Raw genomic sequence first — 12,612 nt, 5'->3', positions numbered from 1 at the left:
TGTGAATTCGCATGACTTCTACCAGTTTCTCCTCGTGCCGTGGATTAAGCAGAGAGTGGTGCAGCCCTGGCAGGTGCCTCCACGGACGGACCAGCTTCTGCCCAGGTGCCTTCCAGACCGCGGTCTCTGCAGTCCGAGAGGATGAAGAGTGCGGATGCATTTCCTCAGAAGGAGAATGGAGTCAGAGGAGAGGGCTTAAAGCCTCAGAGATTTCACCAAGACAAAGAGGAAAACTCAAAGTGAGGAAAGGAATGAGAGGGTGTACTTTAGTAGCAGTGGAGGTTTTTCTGATGTGTTGGGAGCAGGAGTGGGAGAAGAAAGACATCAGCTAAGGACAGAATTAAAAATCTTTGCCTTAGATGGAGGTTGAAGGATCCTGGGCTCCCTCAGGTTTCTGCCAAAAGCCAGCTGAGGAGGGGAGTTATGTGCACCTCTCTTCATGATTTATGCAGGCCTAGAATAACGAGCAATCAAAACAGGCATTTTCCAGAAAGTTTCTGTGGTTTTGCCGTAAGGATGTGGTGGCCCTGAATGGTGCCCAGCCAGGGCTGGCTCCCCGGTGAGGCGCCCCATTCATCTGCAGGCTGAGTGGGGTCCTGGGAGAAACCCTAAGGGAAGAGGTGGAGAGGGACCTACCCGGCAGGAGTGCTAGCAGTGCTGCCACCAGCACTGCTCCTGTCTTTGCTCCTGGGTGACTCCTGGCCTGGAGAACAAGTCGCTGCACTTCGCCCCACAGCTAGGAACCAGCCACAGCCTGCCAAGCCGGCGAGGTACTTGCAGTCCTGGCAGTACTCCCCTCTGCAAGGCAGCCTCCCAAAGCAAACGCACACTGGGATTGCCTGTCTCAGCCCATCATCGGCCTTCTCCCTCCCCATGTGCATGGGATGTTTCTAGTCATGAAGGTTTCGAATGCCCCCCAAGGCCCTCACATTGGGCTCGCAATAAAACCTTCTCCTGTCTTCCAGTTCCTGTCGTACGTGCGGTAACTTGCTGTTTGTTCCCTTTTAGAAGCTGCAGAGCGCCTCTGAGCTCACTTTGTGTCCAAAAAAATCATCTTCTCTCTCCAGCAGGAGAAGGTACATGATGCATCCCAGATGTTTGCACGTGGCAGCAGTCTCCAGACGCAGCAGCCTGCAGGAGGGAGGTGGATAAGCAGAGAGCAATTGCTGTCTCCGCGCCCCTTCTTGGAGCAGGGACGTCGTGAGGCTGACCCTGTTTTACTGCACCGGCACACGAAATCTCCCAAATGTCACCTAGAGACGTCTCTGGTGCTGGGAAAGCCTGTGGTTGTCACGCGGAACCGGAGGGAGGACGCAGAGCAGCTTCAGGTTGTTATATAAGATGTATCTTATATCATCTCCTTGGCTGTCTGCTGCCAGCTCCAAAGCAGCCCGTTTCCAGCCCTTAAAACAGAAGAAAAGCCCTGTCTGAAAACGCCTCTTCCTTCCAGCTGCAGCTCCTGTGCTTCGCTACAGCCTTGGGTTGTGCTCCCGGCTCTCTGTGGTTGCCTCCTTCCTCCCTCCCTCACAGGACTTTCGGCAACAACCACTTTTTGGGGTCCACGAGTGTTACTGGCACACTGGGGCCCTTCTCGCTGCCTGAGGCTGAGCTCCTGTGGTAGAGGGAGGGCTCCTGGGCTGGGAGGCAACTCCAGAGAGTTCCTCTATGTGAAAGTTGTGAGGCAAAACAGGGTCTCTGCCCTGGAGAATTTTCTTCCTCGTACCAAGAGGTTGAAATGGGTAAAGACCTTATCCACTGTCCCATGCTGCCAGCAGCTTCAAGTGAAATGTTGTTTTTGCTCAGCTTCCTGGAAGGATTATTATGTGCCAAAGCTTAATGTTAGTAGGAGCACTCATCTCCAGTGGACAAGAGGAGGAAAAAAAAAAAAAAAAAACAAGTCATCTATAGCAATCTGTGTAGACATTTTTATTTTTTTTTTGAGGAAAAAGTCCATATAATTCACAGCGGGAAAGAGATTTTTTTATCAACAAATTACTTCAGAAGAATAGACTTTGATGAGGAAAATGGGACCAGTCCCCCAGCCTGCACTTTGCTAGAAGCTAATTCCTACAAAATGCTGTTTCAATGACACCTCCTACCTGCTATATGTGTGGAGAGTGGCAGCGAAGGGATAAATGTGAGAGAAACGGTACAAAGTGCAGTGAAAATCACTGTATGATGTTCTTCCAAATGGGACGATGAGCTCAGGCTTGCACTGATTCATATTTTGTTTTCATGGCACTATTTATAAACCTGTTGAGGCTTCCTACGTGGTAATCCTAATGGCAAATTACAACTCCTTCATGATTTGACTTTTATCTGAATTGTTGTATGTGTTTGAAATGGGGAAAAATAACCATTTTCTTGAATGGCTCAGAACAGCAAACAGTGGAGACTGTGGACAAACTGGAAACCACGAGGAACTGTCTGTGAAATCTGCCTGGATGTCATCTGTTGGATTTGACCAAGCTCCCATCAGGGCTGATTCTGGAAAATCCAGCTCTCCCCGTTACTGGGCTCCGTGGATGTTTTTGGAGGTGTCTGCACCGTCAGCTTCAGATGTGACTGAAGACGCTGTGGGGGAGCCGTGGGGCATATGGGGCAGCACCTCCTGCAGGCTGTGGTGTCCTTCACCGGGGGCTTTGCTTTGAGCCCATCAAAAGGCACAGGGCAGCTGTCAAGGGCATGTAGCTGTCATGGCTTTCCTGGGCCAGCACTTGCCCCATCCCTCACAATAAGGCACGTTATCCGAGGTAGCACAACCCCCTTTGGAAATCAGGTGCTGTTTCATTTGCCTCAGCTCCTACACCATTAATTCCTCCATTCTCCTCCTTCGTATTAATATTTTAAGCTGCTCTATCTGTCACATCTGCACACTTACCAGCTGCTTTCCCATTTTTAATTGCCCTCAGAGGGCTTCTTCCAGAGCCACACCTGCTTTTCTATGGGCCTTAATTTGTCACTGTCCAAACAGGAAAAGAGAGCATTTAAAATTCAGCCTTCATGACTGTGTTGTATTTCTTCAAACCTGTGATTAATTGCTGGGCATTTACAGGCTGTATTCAGCTATTTCTGTATAAAACAGTCTTTATTTTGCTGTGAAGATCCCCACATCACGGGTATTATATATCTTCTTGTTGGTAGGACTTGCATTTATTCTTCCCATTTGTTCTTGTATGAAATGCAAAGAGAAAGCTCAGGGCTCTCTCGATTTTACTGTTTTTAAAAGGGAAAAGTTCTTTGTCTTTGTCAGAAATGTCCTTGTAAAAAAAAACATTTGAGATCAGGGCAGGAAGGGGCATGCCAGGTCATCCAGTCCAGCCCCGACAGGGGCACAGGCAAGCAGCTTGTATAATCCAGCTCATAAACTGCTTGAACTCCACCTTGAAAGATATTAATTTTTTGTTGTTGTTTGTTCTGTTTTGTCCTTCACAGCTGCTATGGGGAGGCTGCTTTAAAACCTTGATTTTAAGCTCACAGGTAGGCCTCTCCTGAGTCAATTTGTATGGCCAAGGCTTACAGGGGCACAATTAACCTGAGCAGAAGAGCACAAAAAGGTATATACAATTTATACAATTTACAATTTTTAAATACTTTTTTGTATACACCTGTCATTTTAGTCCTGTTGGGTGAACAGCACACTGGCTCCTGTTCGCACGTACTGAAGAAAGGCTGCAGCCTTTGTGAATGACCTCTATCATCTCATCCTCTGTTTTTCTGCCTGGCAAGGAAGCAATGCTGGTATCTCCAGCTGATTTTGAGGCTTAATTAATATTCATCAAGCTATATATACAAGTGCTGAGTAATGTTTTAATGTATTATTAATTTCTCAAGAACAACAGAAGGCTGCTTAAGAGTTGTCAGTGCCCACTCCAGCAATCACAGAAAATTGGTCATGTAGGAGATGCTTTGGGCAACCGGATCTAGTGAGACATGTCCCTGCCCATGGCAGGGGGCTTGGACTAGCTGTTCTTCACAGTTCCCTGCCAACCCAAACCATTCAGTGATTCTGTGAGATGCCCACGTGGTCCTGGTGGAGGCTGCTGACATTTAGGGGCTCAGGAGAAAAGCTGGCACACAGCGCTTGGCACATATGGGACCAGTAGGCAACCTTGTCAGAAGTGAAGCTGGAGACTTGCAATGGTTTGCTGCAAACCCCACTGTATTTAGCTGTTTCTGCATAAAACAGAGTATTTTTCTGGGAAGCTCCACACATCATGGATATCAAATATTCTTATGTTACTGGGGCTCACATTTATTTGTTCATCTCATTTGGCTCCTTCCACTGATGCAGGAGGCATTTTATTGCCTCCTTTGCTCAACTGGACCTTTGAAGCAGCAGGGCCAGTCACTGAAGTCCCTCTTGGGATATTCTGTCTCTGCAGTGAGGGGTGAAGGAGCTGTGGGCTCCCAAAACATTCAGGGAGGCCCCCTCTACTGGGGTAGGGACCACTGTGAGGGCTGGTCCCACAAGATCTGCCAAGATCACAAACAGCGAGGGGAGCAGGAACGCAGCGGGTCAAAGCTGGAGTGTCGGGTTTGCATTGGGACACATCAGTGAGGGAGAAGACAACTCTGCACCCTTTGGAGGGGCCAACAGAGAAAGCTGCGTGAAGAACGGATGCGTGCAGGGGAAAGACACAGCGGGGAAACCATTACAGCGGAGAAATTACAGCATGAAGGACCTTGGCTTGACTGCAGCCCTGGCCGTTACAGTGCTGACACTAAAACGCCTCATTGGCCGTACAGGCACTCCGCGGAGCCCAGCTGGCTCCTGAACGAGCCGGGGTGGGACGCACTCTCCTCCCTGCCCTCCTCCCCCGAGGCCTCCTGAGGGGCCGGGGCCGCCGGCAGCCGGCAGCGGGGCGGCGAGGGAGGGCTGCCCGCCGCCGGGCCCCCCTGAGCCGGGCTGAGGCAGCCCCGAGGCCGGGCCCCGGCGGGCCGGAAGGGGGAGCTCCGAGCCCGGTAATGGCGGCCGGGCTCGTGGGCCCGATGAGGTTTTGGTTTGGTTTGGTTTGTGTCTTTCAAAAGGCCGATTGCCGACACGTTGCAGGAAGGTGCGATGTGCCTGCGTGTGTGTGTGTCTGTGTCTGTGTCTGCGTCTGTGTCTGTGTGTGTCTGTGTGTGTGTGTGTGTGTGTGTGTGTCTCTGTGTCTGTGTCTGTGTGTGTGTGTGTGTGTGTCTGTGTCTGTGTGTCTGTGTGTCTGTGTGTCTGTGTGTGTGTGTGTGTGTGTGTGTGTGTGTCTCTGTGTCTGTGTCTGTGTGTGTGTGTGTGTGTGTCTGTGTCTGTGTCTGTGTGTCTGTGTGTCTGTGTGTCTGTCTGTCTGTGTGTGTGTGTGTGTGTGTGTGTGTGTGTCCCCGTGTCTCCTTCACTGCCACCGGCGAGCTCCCGAGGCTGCAGCCTTTGCCCCCTCGGCATTTCTGGCCGTTAATACAGAAACAGGAAAAACAAAGCCATAAAAGTAGCAAGTTAAGAGATACAGCTTTCCCTTGGACACCTCTGTGCCTCCTTTTCCTCTCCTCAACCAGCTGAAGCATTCTGAGCTAACCAAAACGCCATTTCTAACCCACTCCGATGTTATTTCTAACTAATGCTGATACAGTTCTTCCAGCCATGCACAGGAGCTTATCTGCAGGCCCAGCCAGCGAAGCTTCCCACCCAGCCAGGAAACCAGCAGAAACCGTGGAAAAGGCTGCCTTGCAGTGTGGCTTTGAGGCATTGCCTTTGCACTGGAGGAAGAGTCAACCACACTGCATGCACCGTTTCGGAGGGACTGAGGCATGTCTGTTGGCAGCTGATGATAATTTTGTGGTGAAATTGTGCTGCACAACAGAAACCATGTCACTGATACAGAGTTGACACAGTTGAGATAACATCATACCACTTTACAAGTCCATGGTGACTTGCACCTGAGCATCGCTGCAGTCATTTGATGGCCTTTTCCCAACCCGCTGGCCTAATATATGGCACTTCTCTGGGTACCAGTTTAAAAGAAAGCAACAGACATCAGAGGAACACATAAAGGCAAAATAATGAAAACCTTGATAAAAAAATAAAATAAAATAAAATAAAATAAAATAAAATAAAATAAAATAAAATAAAATAAAATAAAATAAAATAAAATAAAATAAAATAAAATAAAATAAAAATCTTTGGAGACAAAAGTGATCTGGGAAAGGGAAATACAGTATGGACTGAATGACTAGGACACCACTGTGCACATTAAAAGAACCTCTATTTTTCCACAGGTAAACTTAACAGGGAGTCATATAGTTCAAATCTTATCATACTAACCTATACAGCTTTACACACCTGTACGAAGCCTGGGAATTAGGGTGTCCATTCAACTTTAATTCTGAAATGCTCTTATTTTTGAACACTCAGAAGCTGCCTTCCTTTAACATAAATTTGATTCTGCACCTACACAAACGCATGTTTTCATGTAAGTGAAAACTGTCTTTCAAAACAGCTAACAAACTCATGCTAAAATGGAAGGTTCCAAGCTTTTCCCTTGATTAGTCTATATTTAATTTTAAAACAGAACCTTAAATATTGGCCTGCATCTCTGCCATAGCCTTGCAAGTAAAATGAACAGAAGGCTGATGATAGAGTTTTGTTCAGCGCCTTTCACTTCAGAGTGCCTAGAGCTCATCCAGCCTGCATCTTCCTGTGGAGGTGTGGAGTTTAACTTCCTACTGATACTTTGACTTAGCAGTTAGGAGATAAGGAAGAAGGCCAGCACCACAGAATCTCTTAATTCACCCCTCAGTTTTTTTCCAAACCAACTAGAAACAGAGGCTTTTGCAAACCTGGTTCCTGCAGACGGCCGTGTGTGCAACACCTGGGCCAACAGCAAAGTGTTTATACATGGGCTGCAGCCATGTGGGCTGCTAACCAAGGGAGGCTGGAGAGTTTATCCACCAAGCCCTGGACAACTGTGCTATTACATCACTGCCAAGCACACAGGTGAAAATGGTTGACCTCATTTAGACGGGAAATTGCCATTGTTGGCACTGGCTTGGGGAGCTGACTGTACCAACCCCATGCAGGCAGTCACTCAACATGCTCCCCTCCTGTTTGCGGGCCACGTGTTCCTGGAACACAGGGGAGTATCTTTGGCAAGTGATGCTGACATAGTGCTGACAGTTCAAAGAGAGTCCTGATGTCAATTAAAGGCGTTACTGGTATATTAGTATGTCTGCACTGCTTCCCTGGGCTTCCCTTTTGCTCTGTCCTCCCCTCCCTGCACCCATGGACAATTAACAATACAAGGAAAATAAGATAAATTCCACCAAGAGCAAAAGCCATAAATCTTGCTGCAGTTCTGCAGTTTGTTGCTTAAGTCCTCTTTTGCTTTGGGTGGTAAGAGCTATGAATACCGAGGATGTGTCTGGTGGGATTACGAATGCATATATTGGAGGAGTGGTGGGTACACATCAGTTGGGCAAGCACAGCACTTTCTGCAGAGCAGTTGCCCATACTGGCCACAGAAAACTTACCAAAACAGCGGTGTCTGCTGTGGCTGGAAGAGCATGGCAGACACTAGCCTGCTGGAAGCAGTGCAGGTGGATTCAGTATGCCCCATCTTTTATCTTCGTTTCATGAAATTAGTGACCACGCTGGTTGGCTGGGTCTACTTAAGGAGGAAAAGGAGGGAAGTGTGCCCACATCTTCGCCCATCAGTGGTGAGCGCACGGGTGACACGGCAGGTGAGGGACCACATGTGGTGAACACATCACGTCATGTGCCTTACGTCACTTATGACACCATAAATGCAGCCTAGCAGCATTGCTGCCCCCACTGGTTTCATCTCCCTTCTGAAGCTCAGTGTGGGCTGTGGGGAGCTGCCTGCCTCGTGCAAGGAGGGGCACATGGCCAGAAGACGGCTGCCAGACCTGGCCGTGAGCAGCCAGGTCTGTGCGACCCGCTGTGCATAAGCCCAGCTCTATCTCTGTGCGAGCCACGGGCAGCTGGATTTACAGAATAGGGGGAAAGGTTGTGCCGACCGTCCTTGCCTGGCATCAGGGAGCTAAGCTGAGAGAAGAGGCAACTGGAGTAAGTAGGTCACAATGCCACCCTTTCTACTTCATCCCAGAGAAGATTTCCTGGCTGCTCAGAGAAGACTTTGGTTTTAGCCATCAGCTTGTAGCATGGGGACTTTTACTATTAAATCAGTCTCTTCCACGAACATGGAAGAGTACGTTTGCAGAGCTTAAAGCAGGAGTCCCTGAGGTCTTTGGTGTTGGTTTTTGAGGTCCCATTTCCATTCGCAGCACCCAGCTCTGGGATGTGGGGTTTAATGTGAGGGCTACGCGCCGCTGTGCTGGCCATCCAGAAAGCCTGACCCACACTGAACCATGGTACCATGATGACTTCTGTGCAAACAGGTTGTGTGATAGTAACAAGGTGGGCTTGGAGAAGCGGGTCTGGAGAGAGCATTCAGGGCTCATTCTAAGGGCAGCAAAATGGTTTGTCGTGTCCACTGAATAGTGTGAGTTACACCTCCCTGGACAGATGCTCCTGGAGGCCCCAGTTCTTTATGTGCCCAGTGAGAGGAGCAGTGGTGCAAATTTCCACCTCTCTCCACTGCACCCTGTGGCCTGCCTGGCTTTGTGTTATCCTGGAGGAGATATCGAATGTAGAAGAAATTTGTGAGCCAATTCGCTGTGAGAGTCAGTCCTTCCTTGGCAATTTGCCTGGCCAGCATCAGCCAGCTGGGCAAGGATGGACAAGGCCAGCTTGGCCTGCTGAGGCTTAGCCCTGTTCACTAGCTGGACAGACAGAGAAGCACATAAAAGCCCCAAGCAGGCACCAGTGAGCTGGGTGCTGTGCAAACGTAGGGTAAAAAGATTGCTGGTGTCCCAGAGACCAAGGAGGGGACGCACACCAAGGAGGCCAGAGGCTGGTTACAAAGTAGTGGCATGCAGTAGGCAAGAAAGCCCTTATTATTATTAATGCAGGTAAATGGCTACGAGAAATAGTGAAAAATGCACCTGTTCAAAAGCTTTAATACTGAAATACATCTGGAAAAAAGCACTGCATATACAAGCTACAGTATCTCATGTGATGCATTTCATGTCCCTAATTTACATGCTGACAAGTTTGCCGTTTCTAAACAATGTTATCATTCATCTTGCTGATGATTAATCAGCAGAAGCTTCAAACACTGTCTGTCACACATTGATGCAGCAATTAAACAAGAAAGGCAGAGTGTTATGGTTGTTGTTTTGTTTTTTTTCCCCCCAAATCTTACAGTATTTACAAAAAGATGTATTTTTTTTTTCTAACAGCATTCTTAGATTTATTCACTCATTCACAATCAGTCATTGTACAAAAACATCATTCAGAACCAGTTTTTAAAATACACCCACCTCAGTTGCATAGTACACAGAAAAATAGGCTAGAGTCAAGACACTGATTTTTGAATGAGAATGTGAACTGATTCAGAGGTACAAACTTTCAGAAGAAAGATGTGCTTCTCACACATAATCAACTGTAGTTCCCATGAAGCTAATGAGCTTCTTGTAGCTCTTGTAGCTTCTACCATCAAATTTCCCTTTTATATCGTATATTTTGAGGTGTATTGCCATACCCACAGCTTGCATAAAGGTCTAACACCTCACACACTTAGGAATTTTACTCTGCAGTATTTGCTCGAAGGGCAGACACTGCATATGGCCACTGTGACAAAAATGAGTTACACAAAGTACGCACAATATCGGCTTCATGTCTTGTGGCCCATCCCTGGAACAACTCAACGGACCTGATTTGTTTGTCTGACTTCTGCTTCTGTCATTGAGCATCAGAATATAGCTCTGTACTTTAAGGATCTGTAGTTCTGAATATTGGCTTCTTTTTACTGTAAGAGTTAAAACTGTGGAGGGATTAGCGTGCACTGTATATACCCTGTTGCTTTCCAAGCAAAAATTTGCAATTTTGTCATTTGGTTATCTTGTGTGCTGATAATTTTCTCACTTTAAAAATGTGCTCCAGCAGATTCATTGAGCCTGGTCCATTAAAGAGCAACAGGGAACTCTGAACAATAGATGCTTGTTTTACAGCTACTGCAAATGCTTAGAAAGCACTAAATTGCCTTTTATACTCAACAGTCTAATAACAAAGACTGATTTTCTCCCCTTTTTTTCCAATTGATTTGATGGTTCACTTGAGCTTTAAAAACACATTACATAAATCTTTATAGCTATTACAGTAGTCTTTTGTCAAGTTTAATGCGTTGTATTTTTTTTTTTTCATAGGGTAATCATTCACCCTTAAACTCACTGTACCAGAATGGTGCCTGACTCTGGATCCGTACAAATAACAAGTCTTAGAAGTTTATTTTGCACGGGGAGGGACCTGAATCCTTCCAAAGGCAGTTTTTCATTGAAAGCTCCTGGCTCAGAGGTATATCAGAAAAAGTGCTGAGCGCTCCTGAAGGCACGACTGAAGGCTGCAGCCTGCGGTCAGCCTCCCAAGGAGGAAAGGACACTTTGTGGGATCAGACCTTTATGGCTCTGTTCAAGATACGCTTATTTCACAGTAGAAACTTAATGATGCAAAAAGACCACCTCTCTAACGACCCACCACAGCTTATATACATTCCCGTGTTTAACACCAAGGACTGACAACTGGACAATTTAACAATTCAGTGCACTTAATCTTCTAAGCTAACAGAGAAGGACTTCGAAGCTGCTGGCTTTGCTTCCAGCCCCCACCAGCCCTGTGTTGAACACTGCCCCAGGGCAGGTCCCTGGCTGCACTGGAGTGGATGAGTAGGGGCAAAATCTCTTTTTTTTTTTTTTTCAGGGGATTTACTATGTCTGCTATGTTGATGTTTTCAGGATTATGTCATCCATTTGACTTGACCTTCAGATGCATTACCTCTGAGAGCAGCCTCATGCTCTCCTGCTATATTTAAGTCAACCATTACGACTTTGGGCTTCATATCCCAAGGTGGAAATCTTAGCTAGACTTAACTGAGAGAGAGGTGGAGAGAGATGCATCTGTGTAAACCTCTCTCCCTGCTGCAGAATACCACCTCTAAAGAAAAACAGCAAGGGAATGTGCTGCCCACCACATTGCTTTAACGGTAGAGACGTAGAGAGCAGGAGCTGGTAGAAAAGTAGTAGCTGTTGAAAACCTTCAGAAACACAATTGGATAAAACAAACGAACAAAAAACAACTAAGCAGGTGATATCATCTTCACCAGGAAAAGCAGAGAGGCTGTTAAATGCCAGGCTTCCTCATCGTACTTGGTCCTGAACCTGGTGTGTCCAGATGCCATTTCAATGTCCTCCAGTTTCTGGTGTGGAGGATTTCCATCAGTCTCCTCTTGCCCTAGCCCTCCCTCCAGCTGCGGTCGCTGATGAAAGCCCAGCCCCAGGGGCTCGCAGTGCCAGGGCTTGCTTTAAGGGAAAACAAAGAAGACAAGGCTGGGAGAAGTAGGATGCTCTCACTGCTCTCCTGCCAATCCACCTTTCTTGGCACTACGATTGCTCAGCAAAGAGCTTGGCTCTTTGATGAAGGGGTTGGTAGGGACCGGGCTTGGCTGGCACTGTAAGGAGAAGTGGAGGTCTGCTGGAGATAAAGGAGTAAGCCAGAAACAGCAAGGTAAATGCACAGAGGTCTGCCTCCACCCCTGAGCAGGAATCAGGGCGAGCCTCTTGGTTAAACTTGCTGGGGTAAGAAGTGCTTGATGTCCAGGGATCTCCACATGCACCCACCAGAAAAGTTTGCTGTTAGCCAGCCTGAATCCTGCTCCCATTGCCAGCTCTGTAAATCTAGAGCAGCAACACCAGCTTTCCTGGCTGTGTTTAAAGCAGCACAAAACCTGTCTTCACGTTATAACTGCTGTAAAAGCAGGATGGGTCGGATTCACGCCTGGCAGAGCACGACGGCTGAGCGGGGGACAGCACTCTATTAATAAAGCTATTATTCAAATGAAGAACTTAAAAAAACAAAACACACACACAGAAACAAAGAACAAAACACACATACAAAGAAAAAAAAAAAGGAGAAGGATCGAGTTGCTGGTGACAGTGACCAACATTGTTCGGGGATCACAGCAACCAGATCTGCTGGGCGAGGAGCGAGAGCAGAGTCAGGGCGAGAGCGCAGCTGCTCCACTGGCGGAGCGGTGCCAAGGCGGCCGTGTTCCTGAGCATGCACTCCACCCGGTCCCAGGAGCCATTGTTTGGCAGCGGCTGTACTCCCGCCAGGGTGCACATGACGTTGTAGACATCCACGGACCTGATCGGAGGCGCTCGGAAGTTGGATCTGAAGTCTGCAGGGAAAGCGGGCGGAGAGAGGGGTTAACGGGCCCAGCCCCTGAAACGTGGGGCAAGGGCTCTGCTGCCCGTCCAGGGACTTACCCAGCAGGCTGGGATACTCAATGTAATTTGGAGTATAATTTATAAAGTTATATTTGATAATTATAATCTATATAATTTGCAGGATGGCTCAGCAAAAAACATTTTAAATGCTTTCACTCATTATTTTTACTTCTAATCCAATTTGATTCCAAAACTGAAAACTAAAATAAATAAATACACAAATACAGGAGCTACTTTGCTGTGTACACTGGTAGGTTTAAAAGCCTGAAATAATGGTGT

At 47.5% G+C, this 12,612-nt stretch overlaps 1 protein-coding gene across 1 annotated transcript in view; it reads right to left on the bottom strand.

The window, feature by feature from the left end:
• Nucleotides 1-10,789: 10,789 nt before the first annotated feature.
• The window catches only part of ENPP6 (ectonucleotide pyrophosphatase/phosphodiesterase 6), a 30,003-nt gene continuing 28,180 nt past the window's right edge, over nt 10,790-12,612 (bottom strand). Inside the window, exon 8 of the mRNA XM_080589903.1 lies at nt 10,790-12,284. Within this exon, the coding sequence (XP_080446029.1) occupies nt 12,061-12,284 (224 nt within the window). The 3' untranslated portion in view covers nt 10,790-12,060. The remainder of the gene's footprint in view (nt 12,285-12,612) is intronic.

Source organism: Anser brachyrhynchus (assembly GCF_964034855.1).
Source record: "Anser brachyrhynchus genome assembly, chromosome: 4".
Lineage (NCBI taxonomy): Eukaryota > Metazoa > Chordata > Aves > Anseriformes > Anatidae > Anser > Anser brachyrhynchus.
This window is presented reverse-complemented; position numbering and strand designations above follow the sequence as displayed.